Genomic DNA, 21250 nt, shown 5'->3' on the forward strand with positions numbered 1-21250 from the left:
GAAGATGTTAGGTCTTCCAGGGATATGAGAGAACATATCTAGGGCAAAACTGAAATGCACGGCTCGACAGAAATTCTAACCAAAGCATCAGTTCAAATGAATGAGGCAGCAAGGCAGAAGGCAGGGATAAGTAGAGACTGGAGACTTGAGCCCAGACCCGAGCAGGAGGCTTGGAAGCAGAGGGGAGGAATGGTGTCTGAGAAGAGTCCCTAGGCAGTGAGACTCATCCTAGGAGGCTTCCCCAGGCTGCCTGTAACCTCCAGCCTGTGTGGGAAGGGGAATCATTTTGTGCTATTGAAATAATTCCATGATGTACTCTTAGCATAGAATGAGCTCACTAGACTCTGTGGGCCCCAGCCAGGTAATCTCACTTCTACTATAGGCAATCGTGCAGGGGTTAAAAGCATAGGCTTTGGATTTAAGCCAGTTTTCTAGGTTCTGGTTTACAAGTTCTGGCAAGTCCCTTAAGTTCTCTACAAAATGGGAATAATAATAGTCAGATGCCAAGGATGAGCCCAGGTAGGAAAATGGCCAGTGGGCTTTGTTGGGGGCCAGCACAACTTCCACCCCGTTGGCTGGGTGAACGCCATGGCCAGAACAGCGAGCAGAAGCATGACTCTAGCCCTCTCTTCCTCGACAATCCTAGGGACCACCTCCCCACCCCTCACCACTGAATCTCTGTTCTCTCCTGTTAAAAGGGGTCAGCTTTTCAGTGTCCCCTGAGCCTACTTTGCCCTCAACCATGAACTCTTTCCATGAAAATGTCTCTAGGGTAGCTCATAGGCCACTGTCATCATCTGACACTAAGCTTTTCCCTATCACTATCTTTACCCTTTGCCCTCTAAACAAGGAAGCCAGCACTGCCAGGCCAAGAACTTTTGCCCAGTTTGGATTGTGGGTGGCCTCTTACCTCCCTCTTCCCCCGGGCCCCCAGCCAAGTCCTCCCTCCCTCAGAGATGCTCCCTGCTCACTTCATTCCTGCCTCATAGCTGGAATGACAGTGGCTCCCAGAATCCCTGGGGTGTGGGGAGGGTGATGGGGGTCTGGGGAGGCAGCCAGGCCCAGCAGCAGATTAATGTTACAGCCTTGGATAAGTGAGCTGGGCCAGTTGACGTCAGGGTGATGATGGGTGGAGGGGAGGGCCAGGCTGCTGAACTATAAAGATAGGTCAAATCAAATATAATCGACTTGGGACGGAGCAAGCGGGCGAGCTAGACACCGTCCCCAAGCCATGGTCCCTACCAGCCACGGCTCAGCCTGGGTCCCTCTGCTCCCGACCCGAGTGCCCAAAGCAGGCTTTGGTTTCATGTCAGCAGCCTTCATCTGCCTTCCAAAAATAAGCCCCTGCCGCCATGCTGAGGGGAGAAAAACAAGAAGGGCGGTATTTTTAGGGCCATTAATTCTGACCACGTGCCTGAGAGGCAAGGTGGATGGCCCTGGGACAGAGGCTGTTCATCACTATGTCCCGGGGAGCAGGACGTCTTCAGGGCACGCTGTGGGTTCTTGTCTTCCTAGGCGTCCTAGTGGGCATGGTGGTGCCCTCGCCTGCAGGCACCCGCACCAACAGCACGCTGCTGGACTCCAGGGGCTGGGGCACCCTGCTGTCAAGGTCTCGAGCTGGGCTAGCTGGAGAGATTGCCGGAGTGAATTGGGAGAGTGGCTACTTGGTGGGGATCAAGCGGCAGAGGAGGCTCTACTGCAACGTGGGCATCGGCTTTCACCTCCAGGTGCCCCCCGACGGCCGGATCAGCGGGACCCACGAGGAGAACCCCTACAGTGAGTGCAAGCTGCAGCCAGTTGGGAAGCTGGGGGCTTGGGTGCAAGCAAGGCTAAAAGATGAAGGGGACTTGCTCTGGTGCATGGGGCCTATTATAAAGGGGACAGAAGTCATATTCTCTATTTGGAATCTTATAAGCAGAGCCACCTCCCCCAGACTGACTTTGACCCTGCCTGGGTGCAGGCTTAATATGCTGAGGTCCAGGCATTCTGGTGTCCTTTGCCATCACCCCACAGAGCCCCCATGGCATCCATTAGTTCAGTGTTAAAGGCACATCTGTGCCCATATAAGACCACCTGGAACCAGCCAGGAAGCCTTAAGGCAAGAGTAGTGAAAATAAGTAAGGGTTTTTGGACCAGATTCGACTTAAGCTCATTTTTATTTAGCTTCCCTCTTTAAGAAGGAAAGGAAGTATTTTGCAACATTTCTCACTGAAGCACATCTTTCCCTTTATTTCCACCTGCCCTCTCCGTCCCCAGGTCCTTGTCCTGCAAGTTGGTGGGTTGCTGCATAGGTACGTTCCCGCATCCAAGAGGGGTCAGGGGCTGCAGGATCCACACAAGCCTTCAGTCTTCCGTGTGGTTGCAGTGTTTGCAAGATTAGATGAGCTGAAATTTGTTGAAGCATGGAGAGTATCTACTTTATTAAAAAGCTAATCAGCATTCATGTTTCTACCCCAGGCAAGGACTTCATGTGAAGTCTGTAAAAGCTAATCTCATCTAGATATGGCTGCAATCCCTGACCCCGATGTCAGAACTTCCCCAGCGGAAGTGGATCTTTGACAGTAAAGTGGCAGGACTTGCCGAGTCCAAAGTGAGATCAGGGATAGAGGTGATGAAGGGTCTGGCTTTCTAGGAGCTGGGGGATGGGCTGAGGTGCCCTTGTAGTGTCGCCTCTAGATTGATGTCCCGCTGAGCCCTGCACAAGCCTTGGGTAACCTGGCCCCCCTTTCTTTGTCAGGCCTGCTGGAGATTTCCACAGTGGAGCGGGGTGTGGTGAGTCTCTTTGGAGTGAAGAGTGCCCTCTTCGTTGCCATGAACAGTAAAGGGAGATTATACACAACGGTGAGTCCACTGGGCTGGGGGACGTCCAGGCTATTTGAGGGCTACAACTTACACAGTTGAAGAAAATGCTACAAAAGCTTGCATAAAGAAGTGAATATTTGTCTAGAATAAGAAGGAAGCATGCGAGCTCATGCTTCATGTGTTTCATGTGCTTCACGGTTAACTGGCTTCTGCTTTGGACCATGTTTTTCCTGAGCCTTCCAGCCTTTGTAATATTAAATAGGAACCGTAGGTCAGGAGGCTGCTGGTTCTGAAGGAGACCTGCACCCTGGCATAAAGCTGTCACCCAGCCTGACGGTCGGGTTTTACCCCCTGAACTGGAGAGGCCTGGAGAAGCAAGCCTGTCTTTCAGCCCGGGTGCTGTTCCCCATGACCCCGAGAGGTACTCATCTAGCGCGCAGTATGAGGAGGAGAGACGAAGGAACTTGAAGTTTTACTCTATGGTTTTAAGCCCTCTGACCCCTGATCCTGTAGGATGGAGAAACATCCTCTTATTCCACCCTCTGGGCTGGAACCCAACCTCCAGCCCGCTCCCCATCACAGATCACCCTGGGAAGGTGAATGCCGGCCCTTTGGTTAACCTAGTTGGCTTCTAAGTGCATTTACTAAAACCCCTGCTCTTATTGACCCCCGGGGTCCTGGGTCTCTCCTCCTAAGATTTGGCTTATTCCAAAACTACGGCGGGGGGTCGGGGGGGGGGGGAACAACATCCTTATGAAGTTGAAGGCACTGGGAGTTCTTTTGACAGAAATTAGAAGGATAAAAAGGTAGACCGCTGAGCATTTGTGAAGGAATACCAGAGTTATTTATGGGGAGGGCGTGGAGTGCTGTTCTACCTCTCCTTGGAGGCAGACTGAGCACCAGGAAGTGAGCAGAGATCTGGGATTGGTGCCTGGTTCTGGCGAGGCTATACCTACACGAGAGGCCTATTACATACCCAAAGGGGAGCTCAGGTGGTCTCTTCCCTGTGATCTTTAAGTTTACTTACTTATTTTTGAGAGAGACAGAAAGGGAGAGAGAGCAAGTGGGGGAAGGGACAGAGAGAGAGAGAGAGAAAATCCCAAGGAAGCTCTGGACCATTAGCAAGGAGCCCGATGCAGGGCTATAACCCACAAACCATGAGATCATGACCTCAGCCCAAAACAAGAGCTGGATGCATAACCAACTGAGCCACGCAGGTGTCCCTCCCTGTGACCTTTAGTCAAGGAGACAAGGCGTGGATTAAAAGTGGGCGTTGGAAGTAAAAGGAATAGCCCTAGGCTAGGTGGTACCATGAACCAGAATTCAGTCCCTGGTCTGTTCACCAAGGGCACTTCTGCAGAGCCGTGACGTGCATTACCTGAAGAGCCCTGAGGCAGGTCTGCACACTGCTCTGACAGGACAGGAGACTTCATGAACCCAGTGTCCCATCTGTAAAGGGAGGATAAAGTTACATGCACCTCCCAGGGCTGCCAGGAGATAATGCTTGGAAAGCACTCCACAGGGTGCCCTGCAGACAGTAAGTACTCAATACAGAGCAGCTATCATATCAGCTGATGCGGCGAGGCACCCTGCCATGGGGTTCTGCACCCTTCTTTCCTAGAAGTGACATGTGTGGGACATTTTGCATCCCATCACCTTGGCAGCTTGTTAAAAGTACAGATTTGCAGGGACCTCCATCAGAGATGCTTATTTGGCAGGGCTGGGATGGGGGACCAAAGATGAGTTTGTTTGTTTGATTGTTTGTTGTTGTTGTTGTTTTTAAGCTTCTCTGGTGTTTCTGTAGCACAGGCAGGCTTGGGACCACCAGGCCACACAGTCTTTGGAGGGCGGGGCAGGTGAAACCCAGCATGAGGTTTGGAATCCTCAGACACCCCCTTTCTTTCTCAGACTTCACTCTGTGCAAAGGTGCTGGAGAAGACAGGAGCCAGCCTGGGGCCAGCCTAGGTTTGGGTGAAGCAGGGTCCCTCCTTGTGGAGATAGTCTTCCCAAAAAGCCCTTACTCGCCAGCCTGCACCGTGCCTGGGATCCCGCCGATTGGAGAGCCAGGAACTGGGGTTGTTGACTAAGGCACCCTCTGCAAGGGACCATTTAGAGGTAGATCTCCTGGAAGGAAGGACAGAGTGCAGAAAGCATTACCAGAAGGACTTTCAACTTTGAGGCAAGGAGAGGGCACAAATATACGAAAATGTACCCACTTCCAACTAGAAATCCATTACCCCGGTAGGAGAACCTATATGACGTTCAAAAATCAGAGCTTTAATCACAGTCAGAGGCACTGCAAAGGGGTAAAGCATGGAGTAGCAAATGGGAAGGAGCCACCTTCCATAAGTAAGTGTGAACTGACTCCTCATGTTGGAGACACCCCTGCTCCCCTCCCTCCGGGGCACATGACTTCCAAGGGGGTCAGATGGGCCCCTGAGCTGGAGGGTTCACGAAATGAGAGAGTCCAGGGAAAAGGGGGGCTGTCCTGAGGGAAGGCTTGCTCATTCTGCACACTCTACCCTCCCCCTCCCACACCCCAGGAGCACTGAGTCTGGGAGCACCTTCTCTAAGGTGGGAGGTTGTCCTCCTTGGAGCCCAGGGCTGGGCAGGCTTGTGTAGGAGAGTGGGGCTGGACCCGGGAGTGTGGCCCAACTATGCCCCAAGCTTGGACAATTGATGCTTTGTGTGGCTGTGCCCCAGATGCTTCCAAACCACCTCTACCCCCTCCCACTGCCCCTCAGGGGCCTGTTATCACAGTCTAAAAAAACAATTGCCAACTGATCCCCGGAGCCAGGAAGACTCCCGCTGGGTGATGATTTCATTCACACTATTTCCCTTAAGCCCCTAGAGCTGCCTCATCTCCCCAGGCTCAGCTGCTACCGCCTGCAGCTAAATGAGATTTCTCATGGGGGGAGGGGACCCTTGCACGGGGTGGGGACAGGAGACTACTCATGGCCAGAGAAGAAGAGCTGAGAAAACCTACCTAGGAAAAGTGACTTCCTGCATGTCTCACTTCTAGGAAAGAGGGGCGCAGAGCCCCATGGCGGGATGCCTATTCCCAGCTGAGACAATATAAATAGCCGTCCTGGTATTGAGCACCTACTGTTTGTAGGGCATCTTCCAAGCATTATCCCCTAGCAGCCCTGGAAGGTGCATGTGGTCTTTATCCTCCCTTCACAGATGGGACACTAGGTCTCTAAATTCGCACAACCAGTTCTGTGTGCAGACCTGCCTCAGGGCTCTTCAGGTAAGGCTCTTGAAACCCACAGAAGAAGTGCATCTCATGTACAGATTGGGACCCAATTTCCAGCTCCTGCCCCACCTACCCTCCACTACCTGCTTATATGTGGGGCAAAATCCCTGACCTTCTCTGGGCCTGGACCTCTGCTCTCTCCATGTAGACAGAGGCAGAAATCAGTGAATTCCAATGTCCTTAATGCTTTTAAAAATAAAATTGAAAAAAAAAATCAAGGAACCCCACTTAACGATTGGTGGTCGGCTTGGGCACTCTCTACGAGAATCCCTTGGCCAAGAGAAAAATGCATACTGACAAAAAGCTAGTAGGAATTCAGTAATGCTTTTAAATGATTTTAGTTTTACTATTTATAACTGCATCTACATCCTTTTAATCAATAGTAGTATGACAACGTGCAGAGAACACAGTATTTGTTTCATCCATCAAGGCCTTTGCTTATTCTGTGGGGCATTACATTGGGAGAGGGGAGGACCAAGCCATGCCTTCACTCAGCTGGCAGCAAAGCTCATCCAGCAGAGAACAGATTCCTGAGGGGATGTTAGCACCTGCTGGGTAGAAGTGCTGGGGGATGGGACCCGAGAGCCCTGAAGACAACTCTCCCCAACACACAGCCTGCCTGCTACAAGGAGCTGCACAGGATTGACAAGAAAGTCATGCCTGACAAAAAGCTTTTCAAACACATCTAAATCGACAATGCCATTGTGTGTTAGGAAAGGGGGTTACAATATACAGACCTCTTGGAGCTGAGATGTTATCTATTTCTCCATTTCAGCTAAGGACAGAAAAAGAAACAGAGGCTGCAGGAGGAAAGGGTCTTAGGAAAAAGAATCTTTTTTTTTTCTCTCCATTTCCCACCTCCTTAAACACCACCCACCCTTGCCCCTTCCATGCACACTCACAAACCAGGAGGAATAGAAGAAGCAAGTGGCTCTGGGTTAGCCCTGGGAGGAAGAGCTTTAAAGACACGCATCCACTTCCACCAGTCCGGGTGACTTAGCTCTGCCCGAAGACAAGAGGATGGATGTCTCATCCAGCCCAGACCGCATGGGGCATTTCTGCCAGAGGTCACAGGCTGGAACAGCCCTCTGCAAAGCCCCTCTGCAAAATTCCCTTCTCCATGGTAAGAGCCGATCGCTTTGGAGTTTGGTTCCACATAAGTCTGATTAGACCTACATGGAATTTAAGACGTTGTCACACTGGGGCCTGAGCCCCGGCAAACCCAGGAAATGTGATCTGGAGGAATTATTTTCATTTGTTCAAGTAATAATATATGGTAGCTGCTTTTATTGACCTGACGTTCACTTGGCATGAGTGCTTTTCTCACCAGAGCTGAGGAGACACCACTCTTGGGTCGTGAGAACCGGGCTCAGGAGGCAGTAGACATGGATTAAGAGGCTGGGTCTGGATACCAGCTCAGGCATCAGCCTGGGCAGCGGGAATACCCACTGGCCTGAAGCATCAGCTGCTTCAAAGGGTTCAGGGAAATGGCCTTGGCCTCCTGCCACCTGAACCCCAAGGACAGGGCAGAGGGGTACAGAAAGAGACAGGCAAAGGAAAGACAGGGCTTTGAAAGCAAACTTCATCCACTTCTCTTTTTTCACTTAAGATTTGTACCCAGTTCTGGGGAAGGCCAGGAATAGGAGCAAGGCTAGAGAAAAGGAACCAAACGGACAGAAACTAAAGTGGGAAAAAATTTTTTAAAGGGCAGGAAATTTGAATAATCAAAATGCAATGAGCGGAGAACAAGGCACAATATGTACAACCACCAGGATGTACATTTAACCAATGTTTGAGGAGACCCAGACACTGTGAAAGGCTGGATTCTTAAATTGGACACGTTCTAGAATGGAGGATATGGGCAGATGCTCTCAGAATTTCTTGTCCGAATCATTCAGTTCCTCTTCCTTTCCTTCCTCTCCCTCACACCCTCGGCCCCAAGGTTTGATTTCCTCTCTAGAGTTTGCAAACCACACGCAAATCCTCTCCCTTAACCACCATCTAGATCAGAAACAAATTCTGGAGACTGAGGGCGGGTTGCTCTCCAGGGACGTACAAGTTAGAACAGAGGGAAAAGTGGAAGGTGGCAGGTGGCAGGGACTAGGACTACCAGGACACAGGGGGACCACCCGTTTTTGATACAAATGTTTTCTTTTCTTTTTTTTTTTATATAAATGTTTTCTTTTTCCTTCCTGGCTCAACTTGTATCCTGAATTTCTTTCCCACTTTAAATAATCTACTTAGATGACTAGGTAATGCATGAACACGGTTTAAGGTGGGGAGAAAGGTGTAAAAGAATATGCCACGGGAATTTAGTCTCCTTCTCACGCTCTCCGAAGCCACTAGTACCTCCCCAGACAAAGATGTTGTCCTGGCTCTTTGTGTATCATCCCAGGAAGACCCCGTGTCCCTGTATGTGCACCCTCACTGTTATTTTAAAGGTCACACAAATAGGAGCATACTACACATCGTTTTGAACCTTACTTCATCACTTAACAGTATGTCTTTGAGACCATTTCAAGTCAGTGCCCACAAAGGTTTCATATTTTTTCATGGCTTAATAGCATTCAGTTGTGTAGATCTGCCATAATTGAATTAACTACTCCCCTCCAAATAGACACTTTGTTGTTTTGGGTCTTTTACTATTATAAATAATGCTGCAGTGAGTAACTCTTGTACATGAGTGGGAGTGTGCTAGTTAGATACATTCCTACAAGTGGAATTACTAATCAAAGCTATATTCCTTTTTCATTCTAGTAGATATTGTCAAATTGCTCTTTATAAAGGTTATAACAATATACACACCCACAGACATTAAATGAGAATTCCTAGTCTTCCTGCATTCACCAATGAAAGAATATTATCAAACATCTGATTTCTTTTTTAATGTTTATTTATTTTTGAGAGAGAGAGTGTGTTCACAGAAGAGAGGCAGAGAGAGGGCGGCACAGATGACCAGAAGTGGGCTCTGTACTGACAGCACAGAGCCTGACAAGAGGCTTGAACTCACAAACCGTGAGATCATAACCTGAGATGAAGTCAGACGCTTAACTGACTGAGCCACCCAGGTGCCCAAAAATCTGATTTCTTTAATCAAACAATTAAAAATGTGGTCTCACTGTTAGGACTTACATTTCTCTCATTAGGCATATTTTCTCATGTCCAAATGCTAGTTGTATTTCCTTTTCTGTAAATGGTCTGTTCATAAACACTGTCCAAGGGTCCCGAATATAGTAACAAAATGTACTCTCTGACACAAATGCAACTATTTTTTAACTGAGTTTTCCATTTACATTTTTGTTTTGTTTAAGGTAATTTTTTCCAGGCAGAAGTCAAATGTATTCCTTTTGCTTTTTTTTATGGCATCTAGTTTTTTGTGCCCTGATCAAAAAGATCATCCTGACTCCAGATTATTTAAAAAAATTTTTTTCTGGACTCATGAGGTTCTTTTTTTTTACATTTAGGTCTTTGCTACTTGTAGAATTTATTTTAAAGTAAGGAATGAAATGATAAGTCAAACTTTATTATTATTTTTAATTATTATTGTTATTAGATATTACCCAGCTGTTTCAACACCATGCTGTCTCCAGTGATTTGAAACCCCACTTCTATATTAATTTCAAATCAATTTTTATGTTATATTGCTATATATTTGGATCTACTTCTGGACTCTGTATTTTGTTCATTAATCTTCACCAGACTTTTAATCAATGTAGCTTTGTTTCTCATTTACCTTTTACAGTTAATCCTGAGATTCTATTCTCCTAGTGGTGTTGCTTCAGAGTTTTGGCCCTCAAATGGTCTCAGCTTCTGTGGCTGCTTCTACCTCTCATGCACAGGTAAAGAGGCCATGGCCCAGAGAGACCCCAAAGAGCAGTGCCAGAGCATCAGCCTCTGTGTATCCTAGTTCTGTGTTCTTCTCATGCAAGTTCACAGTCTCCCAGTCATTCAGTCAATAACTGCAGAGCTTAAAAGTGGAAATGTCCAATAACCCACAGCAGGTTTTGCAGGAATACCAATCCAGGGTAAGACAAAGTCCTTTAGAGCTTTTAATGCAAAGTAGTTCATGATAGAGAATAATTATAGTAATAAGAATGTTTTAAAAGTTTACTTATTTTGAGAGAGAAAGAGAGGAGAGAGCACATGTGAACAAGAGAGGGGCAGAAAGGAAGAGAGAGAATCCCAAGCAGACTCCATGCTGTCAGCACAGAGCCCGATGTGGGACTTAATCTCAAGAACTGTGAGATCATGACCTGAGCTGAAATCAAGAGTCAGATGCTTAACTGACTGAGGCACTCAGATACCCCCAATTTTTTTTTATATTTTACTATGTGCCAGGTGTTACACCATGGACTTCCTGTACATTATTTCAATTAATGCTCCAATTCTATGACATAATTATTCTAACTGCCCCCACTTTACAAATGAGGGAACTGAGACTTAAAAGGTTAAATCACTTGCCCAAGTTCACATAGCGAATGAAGTAAGAGGTGAATCATCATCAGCATAACCTCAAAGTTCCTTACAAAGGAAACTAAAGGTTGTAAAAACCCAAACTCCCTAGTGTGGTATTAGGAAGCCAGTTGGTGTGACTGGCTAAAGCTTTCACATTCACCTCAAGTAAATTAATACATGTAGAAGTGCCTTGTAAACAATAAACTGGACGCCTGAGTGGGGAAAGGGGTGAGAGGTGAAGGGCAGAAGGTGAGTGTGGTGTTCCTTCCTTACACCATGCTGCACCCTTGCTCACTCTTATGCTACACTGAAGGAGTCGGTCATGTATGGGTGTCCATTTGTCCTCCTGGCATCCCTATTAAGTCATCATCCACTCAGGGTCACATACCTGACAAGACACAATCCTTGACTCGGGGAACTTGGAGTCTATTGAGAAAGAAGAAGCTGTCCCCAGGGATCACACACACACTGTTGTACATGCTGTCTGAGAGGTGCGTCCAAAGAGCTGTGGGTGTCTGGGAGCCCAGGGAACTAGCTCATCACCCTCTGTTCATAACAGGAAGAGGCTCTGGTCCATCCCCCGCCTCCAGCCAGCCCAGGGTGCTCATAGTACGATTCCTTCGGAGAAGGTCAGATGACACCTTTGGCACAGCTGGCCAGCCATTGAGTGGGCTTTTTATAGCCAATGGCCTCAGTCAGCAGGAAGGAGTCAGAAATTACACCCCACCTCTCTTTTTGTTTCATTCTGTGTTTCTTTCAAGATTGGATCTCAGACCTCCTGGCTCCCACCTTGCTCTCTCTTCCTCTAGACTCAACAGAGCCACTCCCTATACAAAACACAGAAATCCCCCCAACCTCCCTCAGCATTGGCCCTGCAAGTCCGGGGAGGAACGGCCTTCTTTTCTAGGAATAAAGGAGGGCGTGGGTGATGCATAGGGAATGAACTTGTCGATGTGTGGCAGGAAGTTTAGTGCTCATTTTCAGAACAGGTGCTCCACACACTTCTCTACCAAATTAGCACTGGCCCCAGACTCCATGGCACCACCTGCCACAGAGGGAACCAGGTTCTCTTCTCCATAAAAATCACTGCTCCTTACCATCTCTGTTCCTGAACTTTTCTAGAGAGCAATGAATGTCTAGGAGGCACCAGGCACCTTCTGGGCTCAAAGTCAAAACCAAGAATGGGCATCTTTAAGGGGTGGCAAACCTGGGAGGTAAACTGGGAAAGATGGAGTGAGGGGGCAACGAGTGGAAAGAAGAAAGGGTTAACATGGTCAACAGATAGCGCTGGAAAGGACTTAGGGAATCATATGTCCCCACCCCTCCTCTAACTGCCCCCCCCCACCTCCTCCCCAGACACACAGCTTGCAGGAAAGGGAACCAAGGCTGAGAGAGGAGACTGCCCATGGTCACACAACTAGGAAGCAGAAAACCACTAAGTAGAGCCTGGGGCTCCCAAACCCATTCCACTAGACCACCTCTCACAGTGGACTTGGGAAAAGCCCATTATATCCTTTTATGATTCTTTCTCTGATGAAATAAGTTATCAGCTAGGTGCTTGGTGGAAAGTGCCCTGAACTGAAAATCAGGAGACCCACCTCATGTGACACAGACTTTCTCCATCCATGTCCCTGGGCCTTGATTTGCTTATCATGAAGAGGAGAACATGAGAGGGGTCCAAAAGAGCTTGGAAGTCTCTTCCTTTGTGCCCTCCCATGATTTGATTGGCCTAGAATGGCTCAGTTTCCCTGCTGGCTATCTTATGAAGGGAAGGGAGGTGTACCCGGTAGAGGGCTCACTACATCTCATTTATAATTGAGCCTCTGTTATTTGTCCATTTCTTTCGCAGCCCAGCTTCCAAGAGGAATGCAAGTTCAGAGAAACCCTCCTGCCCAACAATTACAATGCCTACGAGTCAGACCTGTACCGAGGGACCTACATCGCACTGAGCAAATATGGACGGGTAAAGAGGGGCAGCAAAGTGTCCCCAATCATGACTGTCACTCACTTCCTCCCCAGAATATAAGGACCCTCAAAGAAGGCTCACAGATTGAAAGCAACATCTTTTGTTTTGGAATTTTGCACAAATGAACAATTCCCCTTACCTCCCACCCCCCATGACTCCTCAGTCAGGCTTTTCCTGTACTTGGGGAGACCTGAGTTGGTTCCCTGGGTGACCGGACCCCATGGTATGTAACCAAACCAAGAGAGAGGTTGCGACCAACATCCTAGAATGGCAATGGATGCATGCTGTGACCTCAACTGAGGAAAGAAGGTACATGTGGCATATGACCACGTGCACAGGAAAAGGCCAGGGTGGGAGTATTCGTGTGTGTTGATGTATATCCATACATCTTCACGTAGATGGTCTGAGAAAAGGCATTGCAGAGCATTGGGTTTCTTTCTCCCAGTATCATTGCTGCAGGAATCTGCCTGCAAGAATGCCACTTGTCAAACCAGCTGGATTGATGTGTGTGCCCATTCTGCCTCTTTCCAATCATTCTTCCATCCAGAGGCCACTTAGTGCATGCATGGGTTGCATGGGTGGTGGGGCACAGCTGTCCTCTAAGGGTAGGGAGGGCAGGGTGGGAGGAAGTAGGGTTTAACTGCAAACCAGAAAGAAGGTGGGCAGGTTCCAAACTTCCTGTCTGTGAGGGCTCTGGGGCTGTCCTGTCTGGGGAGCTGGGGGAGAAGGGATGATCCTCTTCTTGGAGAAAAAGGGTAGAGCAGTGTCTCGGGCAGTTGGGGAAGGCCTGCTGGAAGCAGCGGAAGGGACTGGATGTTCTATGGAGTGCCATTCTGCCTGGAGGATTCAGTGCTGCGTGTGGCTCCAAGAACAAGCTGGGGCCAGGCTCCCTGCCCATAACTTTTCCTCACTTTGAACTGGGTCTTATTTTAACCTCAAATGACAAGGATCCTAATAATGGCAACCTGTTTGGCGAGGGGTGAGGGGATGCAAAATAGGGCATGAAGGAAGTAGAGAGGCTTTGGACTGCAGATGATAATTCCTCTCCAGCTACGTCCAGGAAACTCACCCAAGTCCTCATCTGATACTCTCACTTCCTTCTTGGTCATCATCAGTTTGCATACACGCTGATGCCTGGATGCAGTAGAATGGGCACCATGACCTCCAGAGTTTGCCCCCTCCGGCCCCTCTACAGTAAGAGAAGAGTGATAATCCTGTGAAATCAAGCAGCCAAACTGAAACAGCTCCTTGCAGTACAATGCCTTCTTGCCTCCTGTCCTTTGAGAGTATTTAAAGCAGAGGTTCCCCAAGTGACTATAAATGTTGTCTGCCTGGAGCCTTCAGATTCCTGAACCATTGGAATGTTCCTAAATCTGAAACCAGAGAGAGCCATATCAGAGTGCAAATATTTTCGGCATACATGAACCATCAAGTTACAAAATGACCTGACACCCTGCTGCTTTCAGGGGCCCCTGCAAGACAACCCCTCATCTGCTGCAAATACCTTCATCTTCGACATACCTCTCTATTTGCAGATGCGGCCATCTATAGATAGATCTGAGCTGAGCGACTGTGAGATGGACATGGAGGTTGGAAACCAAGGGAGACATCATATTGACTACTTTCTGCCTGGCACACATCAGGGAGGGAATGTGCTGGGTGAGGAGGAAAAGGCCACACCAAGGTGAGCAACCAGAAAGACTGAACAGACAGTAAGAGCTTGAGAGCAAGAGTGGACATGGCCAAGCCTTGGAAGAAACGGGAAGGAGCTGGGTCTTGGGTCAAATGGGAGAAAGTTGGTCCATCTTGAACATTTAGAATACTAGAAGTGCAGTTCTGCTTGGAGGCAGAGTACAAAGCTGATTATCTTGTCCAGAGTAATTGACTGGCCTCTTTGACAGGGTACATCAGACCTGAGGTGCACTCAGGACCTAAGGCACGTATCAGTTTCTGATGGGATGTACTGGCAGTGCAGGAAGGCTGGGTGGATGGATGGACAATGATCTGGTGAGGAGAAAAGTTTTAGGTCCCAAAACGTTAGCTCCTTTCTTCCTAAATCTCTGAGCCAATTTGGCACGAGAGGGGACACACTTCTAAAGAGAGGCCTCAGATTGCTAGACCTTTCCTGCATCTCTCTAGAGGCTCCTAAAAGGGCCAAAATACTGACAAGGAGTCCCCCCAAATGTCCACTCCCATTTTTCATGCTAAGAGTGAGAAGGAGATGCTATGACATGCCTAGGACCAGGCTGCCTTGTTAGTCAGTCACTACGTGGAGGCACCAGCACACCATTTGCTGGACAGGAACTGGTTACTAGCAGCCGGGCATCTGTTCAAACTGGTACCAGGGCTTACGTTGCACCAGTTGCTGAACATTCTGAATATATTCCTGGATGGGGGATGCATCGTTGACTCGTTAAAACTCCTCCTGCTAGAGGAGGTCTCTCCCAAGAGCTTTCTCTTTGACCTGTAAGTGGCTTAGGACAAGTCACTGTCCATGCACAGAAGTGGGTTAAGGGGCAGGAACAAAGGAAGACCAGCAAGTTCAGTCCCTTCTTGCCTGCTACTGTGTCTGTGCATAGGCATGCAGAGTTGTCTCCTGTCTGATCATCACATCTAAGGATTCTTGGACTCAGCTCTCAGCCCTGTTGGATCCAAAAGGCAGCAGCAGGGGGACAGAATGAACCTCACCTTCCTGCTGCCATGTATTACAAACAATTTGGGTCTTTTCTCCCCCAGATCCTTAGCTGTGACCCTGGTTTACAGAGTTTGGTAGTCACTGGCTTCCCTCTTATCTTGAACCTTCTCTGGCAGCTCCATGCAAACTTGGGCCTCCAAGAGCCCAGATGCTGCCTTATTCCTTTTTCAAGAACAAATGATAAAAATGAGAGCAACATATGTACACACCCTTGATGATGAACTTCTCAGCTGGGGAAGGTGAGGTCAGAACCAATAGGGGAGCTCCAGGCCCCTTGTAGAATCTGCACCTTCCTCAGGGCAATGGATGGACCTCAGAGGAAACCAGAAACCAACTGCCTCATTGAAGCTGTTGATTATATTCACTTCATCACTCACTGCCTTCTAACAACACTTCCCTTCCCACTTGCCATGCCTTTTTGAACCTCCTTTGGAAAGAAGCATATAATTTTGTAATTAATACCCTACCATTACCCTTCACAGCCTAATACCTCTGCCGCCATGTCCCACAACACGTCCAGCACACACACTCCAAGCCCCTGGTGAGGGCCATTCTGTGGCTTAGGAAAGAGAATATTTTCTCTTATCATCTGATCTAGGCTATGAACCTCTCTCCTTTCTAGACATAGGATCTTCCCAGGCCAATAACCCAGGCCTGAAAGTCTCTCCTAACCTAATCCTCTGCTGGGAAGCTTAGAATTTTTCTCATGATGGTGCTGGGCCCCTTTCTTGTCCTTGACCTCAGTGCCTCCAAGTTATCACTCTGTGCAATCCTAGGAGAGAAGGACGTATGAGAGTCTACAAGTTGTAGTTTTCCTTCCTCCCAACTTTGTTTTTTTTTAAATGTTTTTATTATTTATTTTTGAGAGAGAGACAGAGACAGAGTGCAAATGGGGGAGGGGCAGAGAGAGAGGGAGACACAGAATCTGAAGCAGACTCCAGCCTCCAAGCTGTCAGCACAGAGCCTGACACGGAGCTCGAACCCACGAACTATGAGATCATGACCTGAGCTGAAGTCGGACACTTAACCAACTGAGCCACCCAGGTGCCCCATCCTTCCTCCTAACTGTATATGCACTACCCGTGCCTGTTTTGTGCCACGGTCACTGGTGCAAACATATCTACCAAGGGTGATTGCCGGCCCTAAGACACGGGGATATTCTCTCTCCCATCTATCCCCTCCTGCTGCTTTTCATGTGCACAGAAGCTGGAAAGCTCCTACATCTTTCTGTCCCCAAAGGCTCCAGTTCAGATGTCGCTGAGGAGGGATTTTCTGCTGCTTGCCACTTTCATGTCTATGAAGTGGGTCCCTCAAATCTGCACCCCCCCCTCCTCCTGGCCAGAAATGGCCACTCATTCTGCTACCTCCCAGAATGTTTGGAACAAGGCCAGAAGAGTAGATAGAAATAATCCATTCTGAGCTTATATCTGAGTTGGTGTTTCCTCTTCCCAGAATGGAAGAAGGGAGTGATTTTGCCCAAAGCAGATCCTGAATCTAGTCTATTGTGCTGAGAGCCAACACAGAACCACGCTTGTATACCTCATTGAACTACTGAGATTCCAGCATTCAGACAGCTGTGTCCTCATATGGTTTCTCCTTTCTATAAATCAATTAAGTACCTCAGGCTGGGTCCCAATGCAGAGCTGTCCTTAAGTTTGGGTAAAGTGAATAGAAAAACCCTCAGAATTTGTTCAGTCATGTGCGTGTATAATGTGATGCTTCTATTTTTTAATATGTATGTGCTATGCACAAACCATATCATGTTCCAGCAAAAAGTAAAAGGTCTTTTTATACGTTCCTCTAAACTGTTTGACTCCACCCCTCCTATTAAAACTCACAACAAATCTCCAGGTTGTGGTTGATTTTCACCTTGATTCTTTTTCTCTCAAGGAGGAAGGCGAAGGGAAACAGAAAGCATAGATTCATGGTGCTGTCAATATTATTGGTTCATGGTGCTATGGATTATTAAGGCAGGGAGAAATCACGTGAGTAACTCAGTCCCACCACCATATTTTAAAAATGTGGAATTCAGCTCCGAAGGGGAAGGAAGCTATCATAGACCATAGTGAGGCAGCAGCCCTCTTCCTCTTCTGCCTTTGTCAAAGCAAGATATCCACATTTCTGTTACTGTACCATTTACTCATTCACTTATTCACCCATCAAGAAAATACTGAGCACCCTATCTCTGTGCTGCATTGGGTTGAGTTTTGGGAAATGTGAGTGAATGAGGTAGACCCAATTCCCACCCTCTCACAAACTTGCATTAAAAAAAAAACACCCAAGAGTATGTTAAAATGTAGATTCCCTGGCCACACTTGCAGAGATACTGATCCAGAGGCCTGGGTGGAGCTCAGGAGTCTACCTTTGTAACACACACCCCAGGCAATTCTGACACTGAGAAGCCCTAGTCTAGTAGAATGACTAGAATTACAGAATATTTGAAGTAAGAGATACTCTATAAATTATGAAAAATCTTTTCATAGGTTAAAAGAAGAAGAAGAGGGAGTTTAAGTTTCTCACCCAGGATCACATAGCCAGATGAGAACCTATGACTCACAAGCTTATTCTCTCACATCCCACTTACCCCTTCCCACACCTCTTCATCATCACACCTGTGATCTCCTGACCATGCCCCTATCATGCCAGCCCTACCCAGGTTCCTCTTCTATTCCTTGTGTAGTCTCTGGAAGAGAATAAAATGTGCCTTTGGTTGAGTAATGTTGGGTTCTGAATAAATCTCTGTACTCTTGGAAGAGCTGCCTGGTCCTGTGGCCTCTGCAACTTGTTCCTGTATTTATCCACACAATTGATATTTCTAAGATCCTACTATGTGCCTTGAAATATCATTGTGACCAATTATATGTGGGCTTATATATTGGCAAAGACGACAGACATTAAACAAATAATCACAGAAAAGTGTGATGAGTGGCATGAAAAACAAAGCCCAGGTGAACTATGGGGGCACAGAACAGGATGCTGAGCTCATCTGGGTGGAAAACGGAATCCATCCCAGAGACAGGTAGGCTCTGCCGGGTATCAGCCAGATTTGGGGCAGGTGGGTGGGGGTCAGCAGGCAGGGTAGGAAAGTTACAGCAGGTGTTCAAAGGTTCAGGTGAGATTCCAGGGGAAGAACGTGGCACCTTGGAGGACCTAAACTATGGCCAGTAAGGCAGGTGTGCAGAAGGAGGGCAGGGGTGAGATGGGGTCTCAAACCAGGCCATTAGGAAATGTATCATGGAGCATCTATCTGGTAAGTATAGTAAGGCGCTTGAATATTTTTTAAGTTTTCATATATAATTCACCATTTTCAAATGTACAACTCAATGATTCTTAAGTAAAGTTACCAAGTTGTGCAACCATCACCACACGTGAGTTTTAGAACATTTTCTTTACTCCAATTAGATTCTTTGTGCACATGTACCCTTAATCTCCACTTCACCATGTCCACCACAGGCAACCATTAATCTACTTTTTGTTTCCATAGTTTTGCCTTTTCTGGGTATTTCTTGTAAAGAAATCACACAATATGTGGTTTCTTGTGTTTGGCTTCTGTCACTGAAGGAGCTTGAATTTTCATCTAAAAACGATGTAAGGTCCATCCTTGGAGAGTTTAAGAAGTAACAGGACCAGACAGGGATTTTAGAAAGATGGCTGGAACTATCAGGTATAGAGTGGCATGGAGGAGGTGAGCCCTCTATGGGGAGGATCACTGGAGGCTTTTGGAGTGCTCTGGGCTAAGGAGATGATGGCAGAATAGAGTGGTGACAGTGGGTAGAAAAAAGGCTGGTCATTTCACACAGCAGTCCTGACCAAAGGGAGCTCTTCATAAGCTGAACTTGATTATTCTAAAACATAGGAAGCAGGCCCCACCATTTTCTGAGGTGAATCTCAAGAGATTTCATATTCTTCGTCTGATGAGCACTCTCATCCCTAGACGGGCCAACCAAGAAGCTCCTCTGCTGGTATCTCTGTCCATCATCAAGGCCTTGAGGCCCAGTGCAATGGTTCTGAACATAGGCAAAGGGATGCTACAAACTCCTTTCACAAATAATGCTTGGCCAGGGTGGCTGCTTCCACTCCTTTCCTATGGCTTTAAGAGAAAGTGCCAAAATGCCAAGAAAAGCTAATACCAGATGTTGAACATTTGTTGTGAAAACAATATCTCAGAGACATCCTGGTATTTCCACACCCAGTCAAAATTTCTATACCATATTCTCCTACAGCATCATACAACAGGAAATGATGCTCAGAGTGAAAAGTTCAAGATCTGAAAAATCTTCAGTTGACAAATGTATTTATCAAAAAATAAACACATGTTTTTAAAATTTTTCAACAGAAAACTTTGGACAATCCCCCCAAAAGTTTAATGTTCGGTTTTAAAAATCAGCCAACCAAAATATTCCATTCTTTGAGCATTCCTCCTGAAGCTGCCCTGAAAGAGAGAAGGGAGCGTATTCACTGTGGCCCTTTGGAAGGCTGAAGGGTCAGTTGACTGGCCAGTTGTAGTGTTTATTATAAATATCAATGCTTAATCATTCCTTATTTCTATAAGGAACATTAGAGCCCTCCCATCTGGTTTTGGTGGGGCGTTCTCCATCCAACAGGCCAATATATGTCTTCATGAGACAAAGTTACTTGCAGTTCCAAGGGACCACAGGGGTAGACAGCCACCTTCTTTTTGTGTCCTCATGTGGCCTTTCCTCTGTGCATGGACATGGAGAGAGAGATCTCTCTGGTGTCTCTCCTTCTCTTCATAAGGATACCCCTCCTATAGGATTCGGGTCTGCCCTTATGACCTCATTTAATTTGAATCACTTCCGTAAAGACTCTATCTCCAATTACAGGCACATTGGGGGTTAGGGCTCCAACATATTAATTCAGTCCATAACAGTGCCCCACTGCCATCTGGGGAAGTCTGACCTCAGACATGATGTCATGCTAACAACATTCCAGGAAGGAAGTTGTCAGTCCATTTACCAGACCCCCAAGTGGTCTGCTATAATCACAACTAGGTGTCATCTGGGGGCCCTATTCTTTTGAGTAGGTGAAATAGGAAGTTAACTCTAAGGTAATGGTTTTCAGCTGGGGATGATTTTGACATGTAGGGAGGACATGTAGGGCACGCTTGGCAATATCTGGAGACATTGTCTTCAGATCGTCACAACTCACGGGTGTGGAATGTGTAGCACTACTGATCTCTCATGGATAGTGGCCAGGGATGCTATCTAACATCGGGCAATGTACAGAACAGCCTCCTAACACAAAGAATGATCCGGTCCCAAATATCAATAGTGCTGAGGTTGAGAAACCTGCTCTAAAGTAGAGCACACCTCTCATTTGTCCCGATATACTTAAATTAACCCTCATCAAAGACCCGGGTTAGTAAGGAAAGGCTGGAAGAGAAGCTTTCGATGCCATTATCAACCCTTACACCCAGACCCAGTCTCCAGGAGGTCCTTGTAAGAATGTGATCAGGGCAGTGGCTTTTCACTACTGGTCCAGAGAGTAGGGTTGGCAGATAGACACTGAGAAGCATTACACTGGGGTGTCAAGTAGGCATTCCTGGGTCAGCAGAGTGGCATGAAGGGCAGGTGACTAGGATCAAGGGGAAGAAACTCAAGAGGCCCTTACTCTTTCTCACCATCGTCCTGCACCCTCTCACACCTGGACTGGGGCTCTACCTCCACGCCCCATGACAGCCAAGCAGGGTTTTTCTTCAGAACTTTAGTCATAAATTTTTGTTACCTATGTAATATTAATTTCTTCTTTCCCCCCACCAAAGAGCACAGTTTATTTTCACTTCTTTAAGGTTATACAATTAAAACATGTTCATGGTAGAAAATGTAGACAACTCAGGAAATTAAAAAACCACCTCATGACTCATCATCTCACAGCCCAAAGACTACTGCTCTTAAGATTTTGTTATATTCCTCTTCAGTATTTCATGTGTAAAATCAAGGTAGTATGTGGGGCATGAGCATGACTGGACGCTATTGCAGAACAGTTCTATTTCTGTCTCTTCCTGGCCCTTTCAGTTTGCTCCATGGAGCTAGTGTCCCTGGAGGAAAACTCAGGT

General features: G+C 47.3%; 1 protein-coding gene across 1 annotated transcript; it reads left to right on the top strand.

Annotated features, from left to right (window-relative positions):
- Positions 1-1209: 1209 nt before the first annotated feature.
- Positions 1210-13058, top strand: FGF6 (fibroblast growth factor 6). The gene is made up of 3 exons (XM_040462715.1): positions 1210-1776; positions 2738-2841; positions 12363-13058. The coding sequence occupies exons 1-3, from the start codon at positions 1431-1433 to the stop codon at positions 12537-12539; spliced, it is 627 nt and encodes a 208-aa protein (XP_040318649.1). The 5' UTR covers positions 1210-1430; the 3' UTR covers positions 12540-13058.
- Positions 13059-21250: the final 8192 nt, after the last annotated feature.

Source organism: Herpailurus yagouaroundi, unplaced genomic scaffold, assembly GCF_014898765.1.
Source record: "Herpailurus yagouaroundi ecotype Mexico unplaced genomic scaffold, PumYag 355, whole genome shotgun sequence".
In the NCBI taxonomy this organism is placed as follows: Eukaryota; Metazoa; Chordata; class Mammalia; order Carnivora; family Felidae; genus Herpailurus; species Herpailurus yagouaroundi.